At 49.5% G+C, this 27,465-nt stretch overlaps 1 protein-coding gene across 9 annotated transcripts in view; it reads left to right on the forward strand.

Annotated features, from left to right (window-relative positions):
• Window positions 1-27,465, forward strand: part of SFXN5 (sideroflexin 5) — a 122,752-nt gene that overhangs the window by 63,825 nt on the left and 31,462 nt on the right. For all 9 annotated transcript variants that reach the window (XM_038561761.1, XM_038561759.1, XM_038561755.1 and 6 more), the window contains 4 exons: window positions 3,657-3,710; window positions 4,873-4,929; window positions 6,331-6,396; window positions 17,268-17,358. In XM_038561761.1, the coding sequence (XP_038417689.1) occupies window positions 3,657-3,710; window positions 4,873-4,929; window positions 6,331-6,396; window positions 17,268-17,358 (268 nt within the window). The remainder of the gene's footprint in view (window positions 1-3,656; window positions 3,711-4,872; window positions 4,930-6,330; window positions 6,397-17,267; window positions 17,359-27,465) is intronic.

Genomic DNA, 27,465 nt, shown 5'->3' on the forward strand with positions numbered 1-27,465 from the left:
GCCCCCACACGCACACATACACATGCACTCATTTACATAAGCATGCGTGCACATCCCAGCTCCAGCCTACCACCTCCTTTGGCACATAGCCCAAGCACTCTGACCTGTCCTTCCTGAGCTCCGGGTTTGGATATTTGCATTTATCAACTTGACATACCCAAGTACCTGATTAAACCACCTGGTCATTTTTGTGTCCAAATGTGAGAAAGGATATTCTCATACATTTTCCTGTTTGGTCTTCATGTTTATTGTGGTTAGGTGCTGTATGGTCCTCTCTTCCTGTATTGTCCATGGGGAGCACCATGGAACTTGGTGCTTGGAAGATGTTTGAAAAGGGGCATAGAGTGTGACTCTTCCTTTGTGCTCAGGTGAATAAGCTGGAAAAGGAACCCCAAAATCATAGAGTTGGAGCCCTTAAGCCAGGACTCAGGAGAGCTTTCTGACTTTCTCTAGCTGCAAAGCCTTGAGCAAATCACTGAATTTCTGTAAGCTTCAGGTTTCCCATTTGTAAAATATAGAAAGTAATCTCGGGATCCCTGGGTGGCGCAGCAGTTTGGCGCCTGCCTTTGGCCCAGGGCGCGATCCTGGAGACCCGGGATCGAATCCCACATTGGGCTCCCGGTGCATGGAGCCTGCTTCTCCCTCTGCCTGTGTCTCTGCCTCTCTCTCTCTCTCTCTCTCTCTGACTATCATAAATAAATAAAAATTAAAAAAAAAGAAAGTAATCTCTATTTTGTGTGAGCCCCAGAGTTCTGATCAGGATCATGGTAAGTGATATAGGGGAAATGCTTAGCAAAATCAATCAATCAATCAATCAATCAATCAATCAAATAAGAACGTATAAGGAGGGGCACCCGGGTGGCTCAGTGGTTGAGCATCTGTCTTTGGCTCAGGTCATGATCCCAGGTCCAGGGATTGAGTCCCATATCAGGCTCCCCACAGAGAGCCTGCTTCTTCCTCTGCCTGTGTCTCTTGCCTCTCTCTGTGTCTTTCATGAATAGATTTTTTAAAAGAGAATATAGAAGGAGTCAGAGGTGCTCAGCATGGATATCAGGCCCATGTTAGAGCAGGAGGTTGGTCGGGTTTGGCCAACAAGGGAAAAAGCTCACAGGTTACAAACTGCGTTTATGTATATGTGTGTGTGTGTGTGTGTGTGTATTACATAGCCTAGGTACTGTTTCAGTTTAGGTTAGTGCTATGGTTTATTCTGGAAAAAGACTTGATGTCACATTAAAAAAATGCCTGCCACCAGAAAATACAAATAAAGACAAAAAATGAGAGAGAAGTTTAGGAAAGGGAAGAAGCTAGGAGTGAAGTTTGGGCACAAAATACATGCAGTGAGGGTCTGTATACTTGACAGATATGAGCTGTGGAGATCTGGCCTGAGCTTCTCAACAGTCAGTGAAAAGAGACCCAGTTAAATGCTCAATGTCTGCAAGACAGATGCAAACCAGGTGCTCAGAAGTATGAATTCCTGACCCCAAGACCAGAAAAATTTCCCCCAGGAGGATTCATAAAGGGGATTCTGCGATGTAAAGAGCAATGAGTGTCCTGGACAATGGTTATCTGGTAAATGCAGTGAGTCCCAAGGGGCTGTATCTTATGATGCTTCTGACAGCCCAAGCTCAGTTAGGAGGTCTAAGGGAGGTTGAGGAGGAGAAGACAATGTTGTCCATAATACACCCAGGCTCTATAAACCAACAGATTAGGAGAATGAATTCCTGAGTTCAGTTCCCAACAGTGAAGAATAGCTTTTATCTCTTTAGGCTTTGAGAAGCTGTTAGACATGCATATGTGTACATGCATCCACACATGCATGCACACACACACACTTTCTGGGATCACATTGTCGACTCCCAACTTCAGACCTCTCTTCTTAGGCTCAGCTTCCTCTCTGTGGTCTCACTCCTGGCTGACTAGGGGGAGGTCCTGGGTCCCCAGGGATATTTCTTGGCCAGGCTGGGTGAGGAGGGATTCCCTTTACAGGCACTGAGGCTATCTCAGTTGACTTAATACTTCCTATTTGAACCTTGAGAATGGGATTTTAAACCAAGGTAAGAAAGCTAGCGCCCTAAAGGGGACCGTCTTCTGCTGGAGACACCGTCAGCTAGAGATCACACAGGAATGGGCTGAGGCTGAGCTCCAGGCTCTCCTGATTCTCATTCCAGGACTCTAGGCTGTTGCTGCAGAGAAAAATTGAACTGAGATCTCATTTTGGGGAGAAAAAAGTCGTAAGATAATTCCTCATTGGAGCTATGGAATGGCTTTACATTATATAATTTTATTCAAACTGATATGGGCCAATAAATATAAATGTGTGTGTTTGCTGTCTTAAAACATTTTAATGTTTAAAACATGATTTACAAATGCTGCTGAGGATGTCTAGAATTTGATTTACTGTGTAGTATTGAATGTTTATACTTGTTCCTTACAGAAATTCTTGCCAAAGAGCCATTTTATCTACAGGAATAATAAATAAGTCAATATGTGGATGGTTGTGCACATTTTTCCCATATGCATGGTACTTGGTAGATATTATTTTGCACACAAGCACTCAAAAGGTAAACTTGAGAGAGACACATGGATTCCTGAAGTCCAAAGTTTGGCCAGTTGTCCAGATGAGACAATTAATCTTGACCTAAACCGAAAAAACAAAGTCAGCAAGTCTACCTCTTAAGTGACATTTGGGCTTTGGGCATAATGAATCCATACCTCGGCACCAGTACTCAGCCATGTGTGTGCTTGTTCATCCATTGGTCCATTTGCTCCCTTAGCAAGTATTTATTAGACATCTGTGTTTCAATTGATAGCTTAAGCTTGTATATGGTGTGGGTTTTCTTCGTGGGGGCTCAGAGATAACAGATATAAATTCCCCCTGCTTGAATTTATAAAGTATATAAGGCCCTGGAAATGATTTTTATCATCATATTTTATTTTACTTTTTAAAAAAAGTTGTATTTATAAATAAACAAAAGAGAGAGAGAACATGAGTGGGGGGATGGGCAGAGGGAGAGAGAGAGGCAGGCTCCCTGCTGAGCAGAGAGCTCAACACCGGACTCGATTCCAGGACTCCGAGATCATAACCTGAGCTGAAGGCAGACGCTTCACCGATGGAGCCAGCCAGGCACCCCCAGCATTATATTTTAATCCTCACAAAAATCCTATGGGATGGCAAGAGTATGAAAGAGCTGGGTTAGCTAAGTGGAAGTAAAGATGTTCCTTTTGTTTACTTGTTTGTTTTTATCGTTCCCCCTCCCCTAGTTATGGAAGTAATACATGTCCAATATTTAAAAGAATACAGGAATATTCAAGAAGAATGTGAGAAAGTACTGTAGCCTGACCTCCAGAGACATCTACATGCTGGGGTATAGATTTTTTTCGTGGAGTTACGTATATGCCTATGTCTGTGTATATGGTTATACACACGATGTGATTTCTTTTCTTGACAAAAATGGGATTGTACTGTGATATAATTATGCAACCTGGTTCACTTCCATCACATACCATCCCACTGTGGTTAGCAGTTTATATACCCATCATCCACCTCAGTTTGTACAGATCCAGTTTACTTTTGTTCATGGCTGTGTCATTCTTCTTTGCAAAAGTATAGGATGTTTCTTTTGCTTTATTCAGGTTTTCCTCTCTTTCTCTTGTAGGTAGTTGGTCTTCTTTTGCCCAACCAGACACTGGCATCCACAGTCTTCTGGCAGGTAACAGTCCCTGGCAACAGAGGGCTCCTGAAGGAAAGACCCAACAGTGCTGGTTAGAGCTCCCTGTCGAGGCCCCTCGGGGAGAGTCAACCCACTTCCCACCCCTCCCTGACCCAGTAGCCACTGGGGAGCCCCAGGACTTTGGATTTTGCTGAGCAGGTCCTAGTGGCCCATGCCTAGGCTATTTTATGTGATTAATTTTGTTTTTTTAAGATTTTACTTATTTATTCATGAGAGACACAGAGAAAGAGGCAGAGATATAGGCAGAAGGAGAAGCAGGCTCCCTGAGGGGAGCCCAATGCAGGACCCAATCCCAGAACCCTGGGATCATGACCTGAGCTGAAAGCAGACACTCAACCACCTAGCCACCCAGGTGTCCCTGTGACTCTCTAATTTTTGCATATGGGGATGAGGGCTTGTTTGTGGCTGCCTGCTGCTCCTTGGCTGTTGTCCAAAGGCCTCTGACCTTGAGGCCCCTGGCCTCATTCAAGTCCATGGGGAAGGTAAGTCCATCAACAACCTTAAGGTAGCAAGTATTTATGGAAAGGTACCACAGACCCTGGTGTCCATTCTTAGAGTCTGGACCGTGGCTCCCTAAAAACAGTTGAAGCCTTTTGTGTGTGTGTGTGTGTGTGTATTTGTGTGCCTGTGCAGAAAGTAAAGCAAGAAGAAAAACCTGTCTTCAGGAAAAAACATCAAAGTTTTCCCTAACAAAACTTCTAACAGTGTCCACATCTGGGCACTACAATAGTGCAAGACACTGGGCTGAGATGTTTTTGAAAGAGGTTCAGGGCTGGCAGTCATTCGAGGGGTGAATGTTGACTTTCCCCAATAAGTAATATAACAAGGATGATGTGTGTTAACGAAAGTGAGGCCCGTTTGGGACAATGGATGGGGCATGATTCCAGGAGAGGTGACTGTCTCTGGGTTGGGATGAGCTGCCGGTATGGGCAGGATCACTTTCCTGGTTTGCCTAGAATGGAGGGGTTTCCCAGGGCTCCAGTGCTGCCACTGGCACAATGTCAGGCAAGCTGGAACAGTTGGTCCTGCTGACTTGTGGGGTGGACAGAACCACCTGTGCACCATGTGGACAGCACCCCATGTCTCTCTGGCCTCGATGTCACACCTTCCCTGACATCTCCTCTCCCCCATTGCCTTTCAGTGGCTGAACCAGAGCCATAACGCTTGTGTCAACTATGCAAACCGCAATGCTACCAAGGTGAGCACCACAGCCCGCTGTGCGGTGGCAGGGAACAGGCTGGGGTGACCCTCATCCTCCCTACAGTATGGCGAGCCGAAGCAGCAGGGGCTGCTTCCTCTGAGTTAAGCACTGTCCTCCTCAAAGCACCTGATTTAAAACTGCCCACCCTTCAGGAAGGGACCCACCAGGGAGGGGCTGTTCACATGAAGTGAAGAGGACCCAGAAAATGGGAATATAGTGGAGGCGGTGAGAGGGATGAGCTCTGTTGGCTTCAAAATCCTCCTTGGGCAACTCTTATCCCCAGATCTTGGATTAGGATGGCATCAGCCACATGGGGACTGAATTCCCCTAAAGCTTCCTCCAAGCTTGCCTGGAAGCTGCCTTGGTGCCCCCAGACTGTTGGCTGTAAAGTTGAAGGGCTGCTCTCGACGGGTGAGGGGTCTGAGGGTACCGGCACCTCCTCCCCAAAGTCCCCTGCACTTCTGGAACAAGCTCTTAGTGGAGTCCCTGTCCCCCTTTCCTTGTCTAGGGCGGAGCTAGGCCCCTGCTTCACTGGCAAGGCTGTCCGTCCTGTACTTCTGTCCAAAGCCAGTGAGAGAGGAGGAGGAGTCTGGATCTCCCTGGGAGGCTATCACCTGGGGGAGGAGAAGGTGTGGGCATTCTCTAACCTTGGGGGAGACAAAAGAGAGTTAGGGGCTGGCCTGGGTGGTAGGAACTTTGGGTCCTGAAACTCTGAGGATGCCTCCCCACCCCCCCATCTAAACCTTCAATCTGCATCTTGGGCATATGATCCACACACGTACACCTCTACCTGGATGGCTCCCATTTACCTTAACCCAAACACCTCCAAAATTACCATCAGAGCAGTTAGTTAGAGGCAAGTTCCGTAGCCCTTTCTTAATGTTGTCCATTGCAACTGGGTTGCATTTTCCTGTAGAAATGTGGAGCAACTGTCATCTGCTGGATTGGCAGCCTGGTTGCTGTGCCTGGGGGTTGACAAGGCACCGGAGAGGCCACCAGGTGTGCCAGCCATGGCACTGCCATTTCCACCGGGCGGTCCTCCAGGTGCCAGCAGCCCACTTCCAGCGCTCATTTTTCCTACATTGGATCTGTTCACCCTCACCATAAATGACCCATTTTGGCCCTTGCTGTTGCCTACCTCCAGCCAGCAGGGTCTGCCAGTGAGCTCTTTAGAATGGGGCGAAAGTGCAGCAGGCCCTTTGGCGTCCCCTTCGCTGCCCTGTATGTCCATGAAGGGAGCTGTGCTGATGGAGGCCCAGATCCCCTTGGCTTCCAGAGGGACCTCCTTCTCACCTATTGGTGGGCAGGAACATCTCTTGCTGGCTGGGGCTGCTTGCAAGGCAGGGTATGGCAGCTTTGGGCACCCAGTGGGCCTGGAAATTTCTCTCTGCCTTCCAGCCTTCCCCGGCGTCCAAGTTCATCCAGGGCTACTTGGGAGCTGTCATCAGTGCCGTCTCCATCGCTGTGAGTAACTCTGTCCCCACTTCTGTGTCCTGCAGCTCTGGCCAGACCTGTCTGAAGTCAGGGCCAGGTGAAGGTGTAGGAGACAGAGGTTTGTGTGGGTGGGCCACCAGGGCTGGCTTTCTAGGCAGAGAAGAGAGTAGATTCTGCTGACACTTTAATAGAGAGACATGAACTTTATTAGAGAGAGTGTTGCAGATTTTGGAGAGCAGGTGGGGAGGTGAGGTGGTGCCCTTGAGTGATGCAAACGGCAAAGGGCTGCATACTCCAGCTGAGGGCAGGATGTCTGTCGCTAGAGGGGCCCATGTTCATCCAGAACCCTCCTCAGAGGAGCTGCTCTCCACTCTGAATAATGTGGTTGATGCAGGAAGCAAGGGGCTTGGGAACAGTTGTAAAGCTGGCCCACATGTTAGCTCCCCTTTGCTCTGTGCCTGAGCTCCCAGGACATTCTCATCCCATCCCCATCTTTGGTAATGGGGTCATATATCCAGTTCCTCCTGGAGGCCTATAAGCTCCTCAAGACAGGGGCAATAGGTTTATTTGAATCCCACAGGACTTTGAGAATAAAGCAGCTATTAAGTAGGCTAGGTCTGTAAACTGACTATGTGAGCATAAGGCTGCATCCCAGATGAGAGGGCTGAGTGCAGGCGACACAGTGAGGGGCCTGGGCCGGAGCCAGAGTGGAAGCTCAAGTTCCCAGGACCTTCACTACACTCGTCCCACTCATGAGCCCACCCTTGCATCTCCATCTGTACTGTCTAGATCCTAGCTGGGTAGTCTCCTATAGCTGACTCCAGGGGGTAAAGGTCACTTCACAACTTTGTTATTTTACCACACAATAAATACACTTAGAAAATGCAAAATTAAAAATTCATATATAATGAAGGAATTCACATATAATAATCCCACTTTCCTCATTTTTCCCATGTCATTAAATATAATAATTATTCACAACTCTGTACTAACCCACTGTACCATACACCATCATTTATTTCACTGTTCTGGGAAAGTAGGGATCTGCGATTGTTTTGGGATGGCTTCATTGATTCTGCTCCCATGTAGACCGTGTCCTCTCCAAATGACCCGTTGGGGAGTGATCCCCACTTTGTGCCCAAGATCAAGCTCCTCCGCGAATCCTTATCTTACCCCAAGCCAGAAGCCAGACATTTCCAAATCTATTCAGATGGCTTTTGCCAGGAGACCTCAAACCCCACCCTGGTAGTCTGCAGCCCAGCAGAGACTTCACTTAGGGTCACACAAATCAGCAGTCCCTGATTCTGGGGGCTACTGGCAAAGATCAGGGTTCTGGTGAGAGAGGGGAAGGGGCTCTCCTCCTTGCTCTTCATAACTAGAGGAGTCTAGTTTAGCAGCTTGAAAATCCCATTTTCCTTCTTTGAGATTTAAGGGTGAGGTAGGGCAAAGCTGAGGGAGGAAGTCACATCAGGGATTATACTGAGTGGCCTGGACTGGAAAGGGCTGGAGTAAAAAGGACCACTGTCATGGTGGGCCATCCTCCTCCTCCTACAGGCATGGCGCTCCACGCTCTCTGCCCCACCCAAGGGGCCCTTGGTTATTCCATCCCTACCACTTCCTAGGATCAGAGCCAACCCAGATTGTGGCTGTGGTTACTGGGGACTGGGGGACCCTCTAGGCTCTCAGAAGCATAGTCTTACTTCAAGGACCGGGGGCCTCAGGGACTGTGCCTGTGCTGGGGACACCCTCCTTCCAACGCCCTGCCAAGCTGCAGGGTGCTCAAAGAGGCTTTTCCTGACCATGCCAGTCCAAACTATGCCCCCACCCCTAAGTTCCAGAAACTTCTGTCCTTCCCACACGCTGTTACGCCCCATGTCCTGTCCTGTCATTGTTCCCCTAGATTACAAGTTAACCAGGGACAGGCCCTGTGTCTTCTCCCCCACCGAGGGGGCACAAGCTCTGCTCCATAAATACTTGTTAATTAGGTTGCTGATTGATTGCTGGCCTCGGGAGGCCCCTCTCCGACTAGACCCATGGTCTCAGCCGTAGCGGCGTCCCTCTGCCTGACGTCTTCACACAGTGAGGGGCTAGCTTCGGCAGATGGAGCGGAGTTTCTGACTTGGAAAATCTGCAGCTTGCTCGCTTTTCTTTTGTGTGTGTAAATCACAAAACCTCCAAAGAAAGAAGCTTTATTTTATTTTCCTTTCCCTTGTTCTCTGGAACCCTGGGCCCGCGGCCTCATTAACTGATCTCTGCTTCAATTAGTGACAAATCCCCTCCCAGGGAGAACCTGTTAGGAGGAGATGACCTGCAAACAAGTGTCACGGCCCCAGTGGTTGGCCCAGCTCTGGCATTAATTAAAACGAGTCCCTACAAGCAGGCGGTGCGGATGGGGGGGCTGACAGGCTGAGGGCAAATCCCAGGGACTGGGGACAAGCTGGAGTGAGGCCAGGCCCCAAGAGTCCAGCCTCCTCCCTGGACCTTTCCTCTCCCTCAGAAGACCCAGAGAGCCCTGACCTTGGCCAGCAACCCCCAGCGTCAAGGACCCCCAGTCTGTATGGCCCCCTGAATGGAGTCTCGTGGTGGTGGGACCACCAGCGCAGGGGTAGCAGCCTTTTGGTGAACTCTCTAAATAGATTTGGCAATGTCTGGCTTCTTGCTCGAGAATAAAAAAGAAATTTTGTCTTAAGTTATTTTTGAAATCTAACAGTTTGCTGTCTTTTAACAAAGGAAGCCTCTGTCAGCCCTCACTGTATTTGAGTTTGGGGGTTCACGCTGAGCACATCTCTGGTCAGCCTCCCCAGGCCCTGGCTACACAAGGGTGAGACGCTCACTCCTGCCCTTCAGAGGTGTTTGTGCTGGGGGTTATACAGATTGGTATGTCCTTCAAGATGCGGAGAGGAAAAGCTGAGGATACTCTGTGGTAGAACCAGAATTATGATGAGGTGACCCTCAGGTGTGGTGGGAATTATGGAAGGGGCCCCTAAGTCACACAGAGCCAACTCTTCCAGAATAGAGCAGAGAGAGCTGAAGGCAGGATTGGGGGTTCCAAGTAGAGGGCACAGCACGTTGAGAGGCATACAAGAGAAGCACATGACGGACTCCAAAGCGGTGGGGAAATGAGTGTGGCCATCATGGGATGAGTGATGAGGATGAGGTGATGGAGAACTGGGGAGTAGCAGAGCCACTCATGAAGCACGCACAGTGCTTTGGACTCAGGGAGCTGGGGTGTCGCAGGGGGTGCAGGCAGAGTGGGTCGGAGAAGTCATGGTGGGGTGGCAGGCCCAGCAGATGACCTCCCTCATGGACTCCAGGTCCTGGCTGAGAATGGACCTGTGGCTGGAAAGGAAGGCTCAGGCTGAAGTCCTACATGCTGGTCAGGAGCCAGTTGGAGGAGCCAGAGTATGAGAGACACTTCATGCCTGGTCCTCAAACCCCTCACCTTCAGCCAGGTCTTAGGTGGCCGAGGCCTTTCCCTGTTGGGACATTGCTGATCTCCATTCCCAAAGGGTCTGGGCCCTGAGGGGTCCTTTTTGCATAAGGACACAGTGATTGTCAGCTAATGTCTATAAGATACCGGAGTACAAGGAGGTGTCCCAGGGGCCCCTGGGCTGAACCCCTACCCCTCCAGTTCCTACGGCTCACTGGCAGCTCCATGTCCCAGTATTAAAACAGGAAATAATCACAATATCCATAATGGCTAACATTTCTGGAGTGCCTTCAATGTGCCAGGTACTGCATAGGTGCTCCTTTCGATTTTATACATGAGACATAGAGGTGAAGCCAGTGACAAAACTAGGATTCAAACACAGACTGAATCATGCACTATTCTAATACAAAGACCCTTTTTTCTTCCTGCTCCCATTGTGGTAAAGAGGAGGGAAAAGCCAAGCAGTGTTGTTGGCTTCCAGTTTAGAGGAACTGTTACTGTGCCTCCTGGCAGATAGGTCTGCCCTCAGATACCCTGGGAACAGCGGGGACTGGAAGAAAATTTTTGAGAGGCTCTTTAGGTGTAATGCGGTTAGACCCTCTATCCAACTTCATACTTGGTTTCTGCACCTGTGTTTTCTGGCCAAGGTTGAGTCAGTAGCATATATTTGTCCCTGGTCTGTAGCATGCCCCGCCTCCTGCCAGATCATGTCTGGCTGGTTCTGTGGTCGAGGGTGTACCTCAGAGTGTTCTTTGTGATCAAGGGTGTTCCTCAGAGTGTTCTCTGTGGTTGAAGATGTGCCTCAGGATATTCTCTGTGATCCAGGGTACCTCAGGCTGTTCTCTGTGGTTGAGGGTGTACCTCACGGTGTACCCTGTGACCCAAGGTATACCTTAGAGTATTCTCTGTGGTTAAGGGTGTACCTCAGGGTAGTCTTTGTGATCCAGGGTGTACCTCAAGGTGTTCCCTGTGATCCAAAGTGTACTTCAGAGTGTTCTCTGTGGTTGAGGGTATACCTCAGAGTGTTCTCTGTAATCCAGGGGTACCTCAGGGTGTCCTCTGTGGTTGAGGGTGTACCTCAGTGTTTCTTGTAACACAGGTGTACCTCAGAGTATTCTCTGTGGTTGAAGGTGTACCTCAGAGTTTTGTCTATGATCAAGGTGTACCTCAGAGTGTTCTCTGAAGTTGAGGGTGTACCTCAGAGTGTTCTCTGTGATCCAAGGTATATCTCAGGGTATTCTCTGTGATCCAGAGTATACCTCAGAGTGTTCTCTAAGGTCAAGGGTGTACCTCAGAGTGTTTCTGTGATCCACGATCCAAGGTGTACCTCAAGGTGTCCTCTGTGATCTGAGGTGTACCTCAGAATATTCTCTGTGGTTGAGGGTATGCCTCAGAGTGTTCTCTGTGGTTGAGGGTATACCTTGAGTGTTCCCTGTGATCCAGTGTGTACCTCAGGGAGTTCTCTGTGGTCAAGGGTATATACATACCTCTGTGTGTTCTCTGTCAAGGGTGTACTTCAGGGTGTTCTCTGTGATCCAGGGTGTACTTCTGGCCCTGCTGTCCTTCTCTGGGCCTAATGAAGACAGGGGCCATTAGCCTGAGAATCCCAGACCAGACTATTGTCTCACTGCTTTTGCTATGATTGGCTTTTGGGTTAGAGGGCCCATTGCATGGACCCTGTAGCAGAATCTGAAGTTTTCCAGAAGCCTGCAGATGGTGATATTGGCAGTGGTGAATCTGACATGAATATTGGTTCTACATCTATTCTATTCTGGGGAGGACAAGTTGTTGTCCCCTCCTACATGTGAGGAGTCTGATGTAACTGGTTTTCTAGCAGGTGGCCCTCAGGTCCCTGCAGGGCATGGTTCAGAGGTCAGGCTTTGCTAGCTGTTGCTAGCAAACAAAGCCACTTGGCTACAGCTGAAGCTGATTGGCATTTTAGCCTGTGTATGACTCGTCCCAGCCACCTTGGCCCTTTGCCTATGGAGGACAATTGACCTCCATAGAGGGTCACCGAGTCAACTTGGTTACCAAGAGATTATTCTACTACAGGCGCCCTCTGCTGGGCATTTTTGGCACCTCAAAGATTCTTTGAACTGCCTCATCCCTTGCCCCACCAAGGCTCACTCAAACTCCTAACCATCTGCTTACATTATTATCCATCACCCAAGAGTATATCTAGTTTCTGAACCTCATGCCATCTCTCCTTTCAGGCATGTCTTCTTCTCCATTGTTCTCCAGGGCTCCTCAGATCCCTGTAGGTGCCAGTAGAGTTCACAGCTGGCTATGGACGACCTGGTACTTCATGCTTCCAAAGCTCTACTGAGCCTCCTCCCTTCTTATCTGGTTGCCTACTACTTATGCTTCAGGGCTCAGTCGGGCATCCCCTTTCTCAGAAACCTTCACGGCCTTGGGGCCACCCCGTCAAGGCAGAGTGATAACCATCTGCTCAGATGGACTTAGACCTGTGTGTGTAGCGTTTAGCACCATAAAGCTGTGTTTGTTAAGATGGACAGCAGTGAGTGCACAGGAAAGGTCTCCTTTGTGGCTCTTTTTCTCCTGTCTCAGAAACCACTCACTTGACTTATTCTAGAATATTTTTTCAGCACCTACTCATTTTCCCAGACACCAGGAATTCAGTGAGGAGTAAGAGAAACACAGGCCCTGCACCCAGTGCTTAGGACCTACTGGGAGAGATGGATATTGAGTAAAGAGGCCACAGGTAAAAATAGTTCTGTGCTATTCAGTTTTTATATATTAAATATGTATTACTTTGATTCCCAACATTTTAGGGAGGTAAATAAATATATACTTTGAGACTGTGATAGGGACAGGGAAGAAAGAGATCTGAGTTCTGTGAGAAACTGTAAAAGGGGAGCCCCAAGTGAAGAGTAGGCCTCTCTGACATTTAAGCTGAAAAGTGAGGAGGCGAAGGGGGAGCAATGCTTGAAGGCTCTGGGGAGAAAGGTGATGGAGGGTGGAGGACAGGAGGGAGAGAAGGAGAGAAAGAATTGGCTCATGGAAGGAGTGGGCCAAGGCGAGGTGGCTAGAGCCTTGCAAGCGGGGCCCTGTGGATCTCTAAGTGCAGTGAGAAGCCCCTGAAAGCCTAAAGCAAATTGATGCCCATTTTAAGAAGATCATTCTGGCTGCTGTGTAGAGAGCAGACTGGAATGAGCAAGAGCAGAAGCAGGGAGCCAAGTTAGGAAGTGGGCAGTTGTCCAGGGAGAAGAGATGGGTGATTAAGGTAAGTGGCCAGAGCAGAGAGAAGTAGTCATATTCAGAATACCCAGAAGACAGGACAGGTAGCCCTGCATGCTGGGCTGCATGTGGGGAGGGAGAGGCTCCTGTCCAGAGAGACTCATGGATTTCGGGCATCAGGAGCTGCTAGGAGTTGGAGCGGGCAGGGGGTGGGTGAGGAAGAGCAAGGCCTTCATTTGGGGTGCGTGAAGGTGAGTGGCTGAAGCCCCTTTAGCTAAACGCACCCTGCAGGGGTTTGCAGATATGGGCTGAAGTGGAGGACCCAGCCTGCATGCCTTGCTCAGGCCCCATCCCGTGTGTCCTCGCTGGCCTCACAGAAGGGAGGCTGCTGTTGGTCTGGGAAGGACTTTGGTGCTAGGAGACAGCTCATAGCTGCACAGCTCATGACACCGGAGATCTTGTGTCACGAAGCCCCCACCGCACCCTGGTTCTTGGTGCTGGTCAGCACTTACCCCGCCTTGGGGATGATCAGGAGGCTAGTCTTCCCTCTTCTGCTCCTGTACATGCCCATGGCAAATTCACTGGCTTGGGAGCCCCAGCTTGGAGAGAAGTGACCAGAGAAGCTTCCTTAGGCCATTGCCAACATCCCAAGGGTCCTGGGCTCTTGCTTCTCCCAGGACTCCTGTCTGCTGATCACAAGGGGAATATCGTGTGCAAAATCCATACCCTGTTTGTTTTCCTCTCCGCCAAAATGGAGCCCCTGTTTGGTTAAATTCTATTTTGTGGCTTATTTGGAGACTGTTAAAACAGACCCTGGGGGACCCTCAGCAGTGATTGTTCCATATCTCATTATCTTTCCCGAACCCGATTATTAGCTCAGATTTTTCTGATCGCTAGCTGCTGTTCATGATGAGTTGTGTGCCATTAATGCCAGCTGGTTCCCTTAAACAGGACCCACCATGCCAGGGAAAATGAGCTGGCATTCAGAGCCACCAGCCACTTGGCTTTTTAATTTTAATGGGCTCCACCAAATGTTCCAGGCCAAAGGGCCCCTGAGGAATCAGAACAGACGGGCTCCCAACCCCGGTCTGCAGCCCACCCTGGTTCCTTCCCAGGCTGATGCCATCCTAGCTGCTGGGACAGTAAGACCTGAGTTGGGGGCTGGGGGAGGAGTGGGGATAAGTGGCCATTTGCCTCCCCCGTATTTGCACCTTCCTGTTATCTGGCTCATCATCAGTGGGTGAGCAGGGTGACCTCACCAGCCTCTAGTCTCCCCACTTTGCTGGTCCCCAGTCCCTTCCCCAGCTCAGGCATGCTGGCCATGCTCAGGAATGAGTATGCTGGGAAGACCTCAGTGAGCTTCAGGGAAGGGCAGGCCAGAAGAGATCTGGAACCCAGGCTTTGTTTTCTCTCTTCTTTCCTCCCACTCCTGTGGCCTCCCACCCAGAGTTGGGGAGACAGGCTGGGACACTCACTCTGGACTGTGCCAGTCCTAGCCAGAGGGAAGGACAGCCAGTCAGGGAGGCTTGAGGACAAGTCTGAGTATTTGCTGCAACCAGTGGCCACTATTTCTTGTCCTTCCACCACACTCTAGCCCTGCTTGCCCCCAAGAGGCTGCCAGGGGAATGTCCCAGCTGCCTGCTGGCCACCTGAGGGCTCTTGCTCTTTCTAAAAGACTGTAGGGGGTGGGGCTGGGGTTTGAACCTTTTGTCTTATAGCTGAGGTAGGTGCAGGCAGGGCTGGATCAAGGGCCCTATCTTCCCTCACAGGAGCTGCCTTCCACTCATCTGGGCCACAGCCTCAAGCTGGTCTTTTCAGGGAAGCTTTTGCTACTCAGACAGTTTTAAATGGCACATTAGACATGAAAGCATCCCTCATTGAGATGGAAGACACTTGGAAATAAACGGCACAGTTAAGAGCAAACTTTTGGAATCAGCAGACCCCTTGGTTCAAATCCTAATGTTACATGCCTCATAGTAGCTGTGTGTCCTTAGGTAAAGTTACTTAACTTCTCTGAACTTGTCTGAACTTCTTTGAATCTGTAAGGAGCAGAAGTCTAGGAGTCTTATGGCAGGCATTTAATTTAGACATTTAATGTGACATGCTCAGCTCATGGCGTGGCACCTCCCCTCCTCTTCTCCATCACCAACACCTGCCGGTGTGTCCTCCTGCCTCCTTCTGTACTTTCCCTCCCTGTACCCTATAGTAACATGTTCCCTGGCATTTGGGGGAGGGGGTCACAGAAATAGAGTCACTCACTGCTGAGAGCTATGGAGACCTGGATTTGAGGAGTTCCATCTGCATGGCAGGGCAGCCTAGAAGCAGGGCAGCAGGGCCTAGTGTCGGCTAGCAGCTCCCTGGCCTGCCCTGGCCTACCAGGGAAGTGTGCCCAACCTGCCACACATCTCCCTGCCTCCCAGCCTTCCCTTGAGCAAGCAGAAAGAACAAGAGTTGGACTCTGAGGATCAGCTTGAGGCTTCCAATATAGACCAGACACTCAAGAGCCCAAACTGGGCTTGCCTGGCAGCATTCTGGCTCCATGGGGTCCTGGGATACCCAGGGGCTGACAGGGTGGCACTTCCCAGGTCACTGCACCATTCTTGCTTTGACTGCTACAGTCACCCTGCAGCCCCAGAAGCTTTCCCAGGGCTCTGCATCTTCTCCAGCGACCTAGAAGGTTGAGGTCAGGGCTGCAGGTACAGGGTGGCTTGCTAGCTACCAGGTGTGCCAGAGCTGAAAGCAGGCTGCCCCAGGCACCCTTAGGCCAGAAGCCCTGTGGCAGCCCCTGCTGCCCCTCCTCCCAGGAAAGATCTACAGGGCAGGGGCTAGCTCTGGCCTCAGACTGCGGAGCAGTGGCCTCTCTATACCGTTTCTGGTCTGACCCATGCATCTCGCCTTTTCTCTCTCTATGCCTGTGCTTGTGCTGTTTTCCTCACCAAAATTCTCTTTCTTCTGCTCTAACCTCACCTTTCCCTCCTCCAAGAAACTCCCCTCTAGCCTTTGCTGATCTCCATCCATCCATTTATTTGTTGGTTCATGTGTTTATTCCTCAGTTACCAGTTTATTGAGCTAATACTACATGCCATTTACTGTCCTAAGTGCTGGTCATACAAACATGAAAAAGGCGGGGTCCCACATCCCACTCCAGCAGGGGCATCAGATCATGAGCAGTGAACCAAGCGCTGAGACATGTGAGGGAGCAGCTTCCTGCCTGGGAGAGGTGACATGCTTACATCGCTTCATTTATGCTCCAAGCTCATGCTAAACACTTTACATACATTCTTATAGCAGCCCTGGGATGCTGTAGATGTTACCATTCCTTTTTACAGACAAGGAAACTGAGGGAGGGAAAGGTTCAGTGACTCCCACTGTTAGTAAAGTCACCGGAGGTAGAGCTCAGAGGTGGGCCTTACAGAACAGATGTGGGCTGGGTAGAGAAGGCAGACATTCAGGTCCCCAAGTAGGAAAGCCCCCATAGCATCTGGTGAACAATAAACTGGATTCCTAGAAGGAGAAGGTGGGGTGTTAGGGGAGTGGGAAGGCTGTGTGAAGGAGATTGTGCCTTTTCACCCAGGTCGTGGGGAGGAGTTGGTTGTGGCCAATCTGGTTGGACCTGTGTTCCAGGACAAAGGACAGCACAGGGGAACGGAATGGAGTGGGGAGACAGGGGAGGGAAAGGTGAAAGCAAGGGGAGCCCCAGCATCCCAGGCTGCGTGAGGGGGCTGGGGTCTATGGGAAGAGGGCAGTGAGCTCAGGAGGTCCACTGCACCCCCTGTCCTGTTCTGGGCTGCTCTGCTTAGCTCAGCAGCCACTTGTGGCAGGTATGCCAATGCCCTTCTCCTGAGTCCTGGTGGTTAGGTCCATGCCTGAGGCCATAGTGGGGCCTAAAAAATGGAGTGCTCAGTGGCTGAGGCAGGATGAGGGTTCTCACATTTAATTTACTTGCTACTTATGTGTTCATCTAACAGCAACCTTTCCTTTCTCCCTCCTCAGAGAGATTGTGTGTGTGTGTGTGTGTGTGTGTGTGTGCTCAGTGTGTGTGTGCACGCGTGGGCATGTGTGTAGCTGAGGCTTTCCCCTCATCCTTCCCCACGGGCTGGTTAACTGGGATGTCAGGGCAGTGGTGCTTTGCATAGTGGCACTGGAGCCCAGCCTGAAGCAGGTGGCGCTGAGGATTTGGGGTCTGGGGCTGACAGTGCCGCTCAGTCTCCACTCCTGCCCCAGCCTGCCAGGCCCCTGCAGCACCACGCACTTTCTCTTCTCTCTTCCTAAGGTGGGCCTTAATGTCCTGGTTCAGAAAGCCAACAAGTTCACCCCGGCCACCCGCCTTCTTGTCCAGAGATTTGTGCCGTTCCCTGCCGTAGGTAAGACTTGCACTTTGCAGAGGTGTGCATGTGCGCGTGTGTACAGGCATGTGTGTGTCCCACCCGGGTGTGCGGGGCCGCAGGGCTCTAGGGGAGCTGGACTGCCTTTCCAGACCTCCTCTGACATCGGGGGTCTCCTAGTGTTGACAACTAGGGCAAAACACGTGTAGACAGAAGTAAGGGTGATGGGGCCCTGCTGACGAGCTCTGTGAGTAAGGTTCTGCTTTTAGCACTGGGATTCTTAGCCAGGGCCCTAGCTTCCCAAGGGGCAAGTAGATAGAGTGCAGTGGATCCTATGGTCTTGGCTGGGGAAAATGACTACGCTAGCCTCTAACTGAAATTGAACATTACCTTCCATTGTGAATGTAGGCAGCAAACCACAGTATCAAGCAAGAGCTGTGGCTCTTTCACCCACAGAAACCACAGATAATTTCAAGTCCTATTACAGTTGTTATAAGGATTTTAAAAATACTGTTTATGTGTAATACTAACTCAAAATTATGATATTTATTTAATCCGCTGGTAGGTCTCGTTCTTTAATTCATTAGTTAAAAAGCACACCTGTTACTGTATCACAATTAAAAAAATATTTTGATCATGTATTCCAATATAATCCCTTTATAATCCCGTGTGTTCCATTTCATGCATTTGGAGACGTTATTTAGAGTGGGGCACATAGGTATCTCCTGGCCAGGAATCACAGGGATTCCTGGTGCAAAAGAAGGCGCCTGCAAGTCTAGTGTTCCGAGCCCTTGGGTATTTTTTTTTTTATTAGATTTCAATTTGCCAACATATAGCATAACACCCAGTGCTCATCCCATCAAGTGCCCCCCTCAGTGCCCGTCACCTAGTCACCCCCACCCCCACCCCGCCCACTCCCTTTCCACCACTCCTTGTTCGTTTCCCAGAGTTAGGAGTCTCTCATGTTCTGTCTCCCTCTCTGATATTTCCCGAGCCCTTGGGTATTGTGGACCGTTTAGGTTCTGTAAGTCTCCATTCATAGTCAGGTAATTGTGATGCATGCGTGTGTAGAGGGGATTTCACTGCCTTCAGCCAAGACTTTGCTGGTCTTAGAGCCTTTGAGCTTCCAGGAGCTGCCTTGGGCCATCCCATCAAGCCCAACCTAACTCTTAAGAATCCCACACTGGGGCGCCTAGGTGGCTCAGTCAGTTAAGTCTTTGCCTTCAGCTCTATCCTGGGGTCCTAGGATTCAGGCCCATGTCTAGCTCCCTGCTCAGCTGGAAGCCTGCTTCTCCCTCTCCCTCTGCTCATGCACTCACTCTCTAATGAATAAATAACATTTTAGGGCAGCCCTTGTGGCTCAGCAGTTTAGCGCCACCTTCGGCCCAGGGCCTGGTCCTGGAGACCCGGGTTCAAGTCCCATGTCAGGCTCACTGCGTGGAGCCTCTTCTCCCTCTGCCTCTCTCTCTCTCTCTCTCTCTCTCTGGAATAAATAAATAGAATATTTTAAATAAATAAATAAATAAATAAATAAATAAATAAATAAATAAATAAACTCTTAGAAAAAGAAAAAAAAGAATCCCACGCCTTGCCTAGGGAGTTTTTAAAAACTAAAAAGAAGGTGGCTCCGTGGTACAATGGGTAGCACATTGGACTTCTAAAAACTAAAAAGAAACATTGACAGAAGCATAAGGCTGTGCGTGATTAGTTGTCAAAAGAGGCTTGAACCATCATACCAAATTTCCCATTTGATGCCAGAGCACAAAGATGAGGGCATACCACAGAAGTGGTGTGAGGTCCTGTGACCTCCTGGGTGCCAAGGCTGAGTCTGAAGAGCCAGAGTCAGACCCAGACTCATGGTCCCAATCTCATTCTTCACCTCCAGGGTTCAACCTCCTCATCTGTAAAATGGGGACACCAGTACCTTCCTATAGGCCAGAGCTATAGGAAGATCAGACGAGACCACAGACCAGCTCCCATTCATAGGGAAGTGCTTTGGAGCACCTGAAAAGCCCCTACGTGAAGGTGGGAGATCATTACCTGGCAGCCCCACCTCCTCGATGGCCAGGGGTTAATGAACTCCCAGGACCAACTGCCCAGTGAGCGTCAGCTGACCCAGATAATTGCTATAGCAACTCCACACTTTTAATGAACTCTCAGCTATTTCTGGCATGGGCCCCTAATGGAATGACTCTTTAGATCTGACTTTGTTAAGGGGCCTAATTTAGCAAACAAGGCTGCCGATCTTGCACTGCTCACTACCCTGGGCTGGAGGGTCTGATGCAGCCTCGGAAGGTGGCAGCTGTTAGCTGCGCTGGACCGGATGTGGGACTCGGCCAAGATGTAATCTGTCCTTGAGCCAAGGTTCAAACAAAGACTTTGCCAGGGGTCCATTCCAGCCTTGCCCTGCTGGCCATCTTGCTGTATGACCTTGAAGGTAGTCTTAACTTCTGGGGCCCCTTCAGGAGGAAGGTCCCTCCTTTCAGGTTTGACCCTGTCTACCATCCCTACCTGAGACTTTCTGTCCCTCTTTGGGCTCCAGCCTGATTCTCTTCCTGTCTTATCCGAGAGGAACCTCCAGGTCCAGCCACTGTTGAGAGGTCTTGAGATCCCACATATCCCTAGCCAGTTACACAGGTTGCACACGATGTGGTTTGCAGTCCTGAGAGTCCTTTGTTTGCCAGGATCCTCAGAGCAGCAAATCCTTTCTGGCTGCTTCCTCAGGTCTGCTGCCTGAGTCCTGGCCGTGTGCCTGCCTCCCTTCCATCTCTCTGGCCCCTGATGTCCTCCCAGGCTTGTCTATAAATGGGTACCTGCTGACCCCCTCCTGTAGTGTGCATACACGGTGGTGTGTAAGATGATCAAACATGCCCCTCACCCCCTTCTGAGCCCTTTGTCCTCTCAGGCCATCACATAGCCCCTGCACTTGGCTACCCTTCACTCTCTTCTCAGGCTTAGACAGCCTCTCTAAGCCTCACTGCATGCTGGCAGGGTCTAGGTCCCTCCAGGCATTCACCCTGTTTTCCATGGCAGGCTAGGCCAGGCCAGGCCATGCCAACATCAAGGCCATCAAGAAGCTTGCCCAGGACTTGCTTTACCTTGTAGAGGGTCCTCTGCCCCTTCAGACCCCTGGCCTGTTGGGGAGACAGAATTCACGGAGCCATGAGTGCTCACAGGAAATCCTTGAAGCAAGTGGGAATGATGGGATTAAGCCCCAGTTGTTGGGATGTGTGGTGGGGCTTGGTGAGGTGAGTAGGAAGCAGAAGGGGATCTTGGGGGAGGATGGGTTCCTGAAGGGGCCTGTGTGCCCTGTGCTCAGAGGCCATATCCCCACTCCCTCCTTCCTGGCCCGGCTGGGAACTCAGGCTCAGGGAAGAAGGAGGCTCCCAGGACTTGTGGCTCCTCCCCGCTGCCCTGCCCAGCGAGTTCTGCCCTACTCCAGCCTGCAATCTGGAAGATAGGAGGACACCTCTCTTCACTGGGCTCCACATGCTGCCCAAGAGAGGGACCTGGGCACAGGACACCTCGTTTCCCATCCCATCCCTGACTCCACTGCTCATACCCCTCCCGGCCTTGGACCAGACCCCACTTCAGCCTCTTCCCCCTGGGATGTCTGTGACAACACTACAGGCCTCCCCTGGGTTTGCAGGGGCCCCACAGCTCTCCCTGGCTTCCCCAGCAGGTTTCTGCTCCCCTTCACACCCCACATTCTCTCTCTCTGGGAGGACCCGAGGCAGAGCGAGCCAGAATAAACACATTCAGACTCTCTGAAAGTTATCCTGAGCTGGCCACAGCCCGAGCCTCAAAGGCCTAGCCCACCCTACCCCAGCCCACTTCGATAACCCCTCACCCATGTAGCTGAGAAACAGGATGTGGTCCAGAGGTGCCCCACCAGGAGCACCCTTCCTTCAGGCTGACCCTGGTTTCTCAGCCGTGGTTGTATGTGCATGTACCCGCGTGCTGAGTATGTGAGAAGCCCCGAGGACGCCCACTGAGCCCTTCTCTCCCTCATGGTGGTTTCAGAGCCTTGCTGTGCCCGGTCCAGAGTAGCAATCATGTGGGAAAACTCAGTTTCTATTTATACATGGAGATGTTAGGAAAGACGGTGAGCTCAGGAGCATGTGTGCTGGCATTGGAATCGATTGGGGACTGGTAATTAATTTGTTTAGACCTTAATTAATTCTCCAGTTCTTTCTTATTTGTGGACTGCCACGCTTAATTGTGTTCAGGAGCTCGAGCTCAGAGCAGGCCCTCCATTAATTGATGGTTGCTGTGAGGTGGGAGTTAATGGTTTGGGGAGCTGGGCAAACAGTGTAATTAAAGGTCAGTCGAGACATTGGAAAAACATACCCCCCTCCTCCAGGTCCAACTGCCAGTCTCCACTAGCGGAGTCCATTCCAGGGAAGTTAGCCCCACAACAGCCTTCTCATGAGGCATTGGGCCGGGAGCTGGCTGGAGTGGCCAGTGGGAGGAATGCAAGGTCACAGATGCCGTGAGGGCGCCCTGGTGAGAGCAGTAGGCCCATCTCATCAGGCATGTGTGGGGCAGGGCCGTTAGCCAGGGGCCGAGAGAGAAGTAGGGACCCCCAGGTGTCACCAGTGAGCACCCAGCCTCTGTGTATATGTGTGCAGGGCCTAGGGAAGGAAGGTGACCTGCAGATCTCCTCCCCCGTCTCTAGCTGCCTGGCCACATCCAGCAGGGGACAAGCTGGGTCAGGTGCTAACAAAGACCCCCGTGTAGGCTTTGAGCTCCCTCAGGGGAGGCCCGAGCCCTAGCTCCAGCCAGCCGACCCTCTGCACAGGGAGTAACCTTCCTGTATGGGCCAAAGTGCCAGCCTCATCATCCCTTTGCCGGGAAGCGACTTCTCCCTGTGCTGTCCGCGACAGTCCCCTATGTTAAATGTCACAGCTTATTTCATCAGGAAAAAAACCTCTGCATTCACCAGGGGTCTGTTCTTCAGGAGGTTGGGGCCGTCTTCTGGAGAAGGTCTTCTGTTCACACATCTGCCCCACCCCATCTCCTCACTCCTTTCACCCCCAGGCCACAGAGGTCTTGGTGTCACTGATCCCCCTTCACAGCCCCTCCCTTGGTGTTTGAGCCACCTTGCTTGCCTGGTCTAGGAGGTGGCCACGACAGTGTGCCCATGCCCCAAAGCTCAGTCCTGACCTCCTCCAGCCTCATCCCCTGTGGTTAGAGGATGGCAGGATGTGTCTGTGCCAGCTGGGCCTCATGACGTATGCTCCTTCCATCCAGATCAATGATAATATGGTGTCCACAGCCCTTAGGCTCCTCTGGTCCTTTCCTTGACCTGGGCCCTGCTCATACTCCTTTGCAGCTGTGGTGTATTTTGACCTCCTGTCTGCCTTTGTCAGGAGCCCCAGGCCTTTGCACGTGACCATGTTTGCCTGGAATCTCCATTCTTCCCATTACCTCAGCCTCGTCTTCTACCTTCTCTTACTGCCAGGCCTTTGATGCTCAGCTCAGACACCACCTCCTCCAAGAAGCCCTCCCTGGTAGCCCCAGTGAGGGTTAGAACACAGCACCCTGTATGTGTTTATGTGTAACCCAGAACTGCCCACTTCGTTTCTGAGTTTGCCTCCTTTATCAGACTGTGAGCTCCCCAAGACAGGGACGAGATCTCATTCATCCCCAGCCCCCAGGCTCACTTTATGCCTGGCACACAGTGTTCAATGTGGGTTTATTTAGTGATCAAATGAGTGCTCAGACAGAAAGGCTTTGAAATTGGATACCCACAGTGGAACCCCAGCATGATGATGTTGGTGGCCACATTTGATGGCTGCTTGGACATTTATTCTGTGTTTTTTTTAACTCTTATTTTTAAAATTATTTTTTGAATCTTCTGTTTTCTTATGTAAGTTTTCACTAACACTGTCATTCACACTTTTAGTTGGCAGGCCTAGGGTGGATGACCAATAGGCCACCTAACCAGGTCATCCAGGTCACATTCTCCAGCCTTTCTGGGTTAGATCTGGAAAGATAGGTGCGCTGGTCTGGGTACCATAAGCATGAGCAGCCCTAGAACTGACATGGGCCCCCACTGTGTGTCAGCTTCCAAGAGGACATGGGTAGTGAGGCCAAGTTAGCCAGACAGAAATCTCTAGTGGTGCATTTCTAGGGCTCTGTCATCAATCTTGTCCTCTGCAGTTAAAACTGCCTTGGTCACATACAACAGTGGGTCGCATTCAAGGAACAAGCATAGCAACTTGGCAGTGGTTGTGAATTCGTGGGTAAGAGGTGTAGGATCTAAGATTGCAAGTTTTGATATAAGGTTTGCTGTTCAAAAAATGCAGCTACACGAGTGTAGGCTTGCTGAAGACCTGACTTGGCCAGACTACTTAGGATAAAGATCCGGGGATTGTGGGCCGTATGCTCAGAATATGTCTGCAGTGTGGTGTATGGCTCTGAGGAGGCCCACTCAGACTTCAGCTACATTACTAGAAACAGAGAACCCAGAACAAAGGAGTCTGTTTAGTTCTGGACTCCACATGTCAAGAGATGCTCCACATCTAAGGGGGAGCCCAGCAATGGTTGCAGGATCTTCTGAAAAACTGACCGATTATTATTGCAATGAGCTGCCTGACCCGTCAATTAGGGAAGCGTCCAAGTAGCAGCCTGGCGCAAAAAGCTGTGAAGGGGCATTCCTGTGTGATCAGGTCACCTGTTCCTGGGCAGCTGGCCCAGGACCTGGCATACAGTAGGTGCTCAGTGAATGCATATTGAATGAATGGCCTTCTGGGTCAGAGATTTTATAATGACTGAAATCCAGATAGTAGAGAAATCCAGAGACACAGAAGGTAGGAAGCCCAAGGCAGGGGAGCGGGTTATGAATGCAAGAGGAATAGAGCCAGTGGGAGTGGGCCGGGCTTGTGGGGGAAGGGCCCATGCAGAGGACCACTGGGGCCTTGGATGGTAGCTTAGAGTTGGAGCTTTACCTTATGGTTAATAGGGAACTGCTAAAGAATTTTAAGCTAGGGAGCAGCTGTGATAAAAGGGAGTTTTCCAGAAGATGAATGTGTTAGCAGGAATCTTTTGTGAAGAGATCCTGAACTTCAGAGTCAGCCTACACCTAAATTTACAGGCTGATTTTTCAATCCCAAAATTCCCAGTCCTGAGCCTGTGACACTTTAGTTGGGCTGTGAAACCCATACTAAAATCCTCAAGCTATTTAAAAGAAAATCTGTGTCAGATAGCACTGCCTTTTGGGTGGAATATTGGGAAAGATCATGAAATCAAGCATTAGGGTGTACATCCCCATTTGATAATCATCCCTCCTCTGAAGGCAGGGCTGGGGCTCTCTTCCAGTGTGATTCACTTGAGTGTGTGTGTATGTGTGTTTCAGGTGGTGATGTGCATACATCTCCACTTGTACATACATCGACTGTGTCTGGCAGAGACGTGAGAGCCTGGCTAGAGTGACTGCCTCTGGGGAAGGCGCAGGGGAAGCTAAGAGTCAAAGCTTGGAAGGAGCTGGTTTTATTATAAGGGTAAACTTGTATACGATTTGAATTATTTACTGTGTGCACATATGACCCACAAAATAGGAGAGAGAGAGAGAGAAAGAGAGAGAGGAAGTAGAGTGGAGAAAACTTTATCTAGCGTCAGTCTGGACCGAAGATGGAAGCTCGTCTCCTAGTTGCCACTGGAATGTTTTTGTATCTGTTTTAATAAAAATGATTCTACTTTTTTTCCTGATAATACATGATTGTATTATAAAGTAAACAATCCTACTTTGCTCTCCAGAGTAAGTTTGTGCATATCCCTCCAAATTTGAGCTAACATCTAAAAATGTAGGGATCTCTATTTATTATTGTATCTATATATAACATAAATATGCCTATATAAATACATATGTAATACCAATGAAATCATACCATGGATACTGTTCTGTAAACTGCATTTTAACCTCAATAAATTATAAACATCTTTATAGGGCAGTCCTAAAATCTCAGCTTATCCTTTTTAAGAACCACAATAGCACCGCACTACACAACATTGTAGGTGTGTCCCTATGTGCACGAGTAGTAGGAACTCCTCCAGGGGAGAGGTTTTCAAACAGCCATCTGGGGGGCTTTAAAAAATGCAGAGATCTGGACCCAACCTTAGATTTAGTTTCAGTTATGCAGCCAGTGTTGAGAATCACCAGTCAAGGCTCAGTACCTAGAAATGGAATGGCCACACCAGAGGATATGTACATACCTCGCTTTGCTAGGCATTGCCAAATGAGCATACTGGCTTTTTACTCTGCCTACAAGGTTTAAGTTTTTGTTTCCCTACATTTCGTGTTATCAATCTCAAAGAAAAACTTCTGTCCATCTGAAATGGTTCTTTTCTCATTTTAATTTGTATGTTTCCAATTCCCAGAATGGTTGAGAATTTTTTCTTAATTTTATTGGATGTTTGGGTTTTCAGATAGAAAAGAGAAAAAAGGAGATCCCTATTTCATACCACACACAATAATAAATTCCAGAGAGGTTAAAGACCTATACGTGAAAAGTACAATGTTAAAGCTTCTAGAAGAAAATAGAGATGAACATTGGGGAGCGGCAGCATTTCTTGATGACACAGACAGTGTATACCAGAGGGGAAAGGACTGCCTGTTTGATGACATGTTACGCTATATGCCAGAAGTCTCCATCAACAAAGTGAGATAACAAGACACATACTATTTGTAAATCATTTTACCAATGAGGATTAGTCTCCAACACATCCAGAGAACACCTGCAGATTGACTTTTCTCTAGATTAAAAAATCTATCTTTGACTATTAGTAAGATCAAGTTCATGTTCATTGAGTTTTTATTATTTCTTTTATTAATTCCTACTTGAATATTTTTGGGGTGTTTTCAATGACTATATTTTTTTTCTTAATAACTGTTAAGGCTCTTTCTACGTTTTATGAATGTTTTGGCCAAAGGTACCAGACTCACACTGGCTTAATTAAATACATAAATGTATCACTTCACAAAGGTCGAGTGCTGTGTGAGGCATTGGTGGCCCTTCCTTCCATCTCTGTGCTCTGCCAGGGACTTCATCTGGGGGCTAGTCCCTTTCGTGTCCTAAAATGGCAGCAGCAACTCCAAGGACCACATACAGGCCCACCATGGCCCAGAGGACAGGAGGCTCTGCTGCTGCTTCCTCAATGAGAAGAGACCTTTCCCGGAAGTCCCCTGCAGACATCCCTCACTGGCTAGAGTTGGTCACATGTCCCTTCCTCAATCAAGCACTGGCAAGGGAGGGATTTATTTTATATATATATTTTTTAGATTGAGAGAGCACAGGCAGAGAGAGCAGCAGAGGGAGAGGGAGAAGCAGGCTCCCCATGGAGCAGGGAGCCTGATGCGGGGCTGGGTCCCAGGACCCCAAGATCATGACCTGGGCTGAAGGCAGACGCTCAACCAACTGAGCCACTCAAGTGCCCCAAGGGAGGGATTTATTATAATTAGTTAGGACTAGCCTTCCTGGGGTAGAAAAGCTGTTGGGAGTCAGTCATCATGACCCTCTGTTGATGAGTAGTAGCGGCTCTTTGTCACATAAAATACATTTTCCCACTTCCCATTTCTTATGATTCACAGATATCAAGGGCCATATTTCTCAATGCTCAGATGCCTCCGTTATAAGGGGGCATTAATACAATAGCCTTTCAGAAGAGGAGAGGACTGTATTTCCTGCTCAGGTGAGGAAATAAACAAGCCTTCACTACGCATCCAATCTGAGTCACTTTCTTCAAGATCACAGAGTTTGAGTCTGAGCCTTGCTCACATTTTCCACTTCTCTTTTGGACATTGGTTGTTAAACATAGCGTCACGGCTACCACTGCTTTTTGTAACTCTACGTCCAATCTTGACCCTTCTTGACCCTAAAACCAAGAGTATAATTTCAAAGCACATAAAAGAATTTGGGGATTTTTTGGTCTGCATTTCCTACTTGGTTATACTTGTGGCTTCATTTTTTTTCTTTACTTGAAGATAAAACTCTTCCTGAAGTTAATCAGCTTCTTTAGGAAGTTTCTCCCCTGTACACACCTAAGTGTAGGAACTGCCAGTAGGTCACACCAATCCTTGCTGGTTTTCAAATTTTTGTGATCTACTTTAGGAAGTTTGGCAATTTCTTTTCAGTTCTTAGACAA

The sequence above is a fragment of the Canis lupus genome, chromosome 17 (assembly GCF_011100685.1).
Source record: "Canis lupus familiaris isolate Mischka breed German Shepherd chromosome 17, alternate assembly UU_Cfam_GSD_1.0, whole genome shotgun sequence".
Classification (NCBI taxonomy): domain Eukaryota; kingdom Metazoa; phylum Chordata; class Mammalia; order Carnivora; family Canidae; genus Canis; species Canis lupus.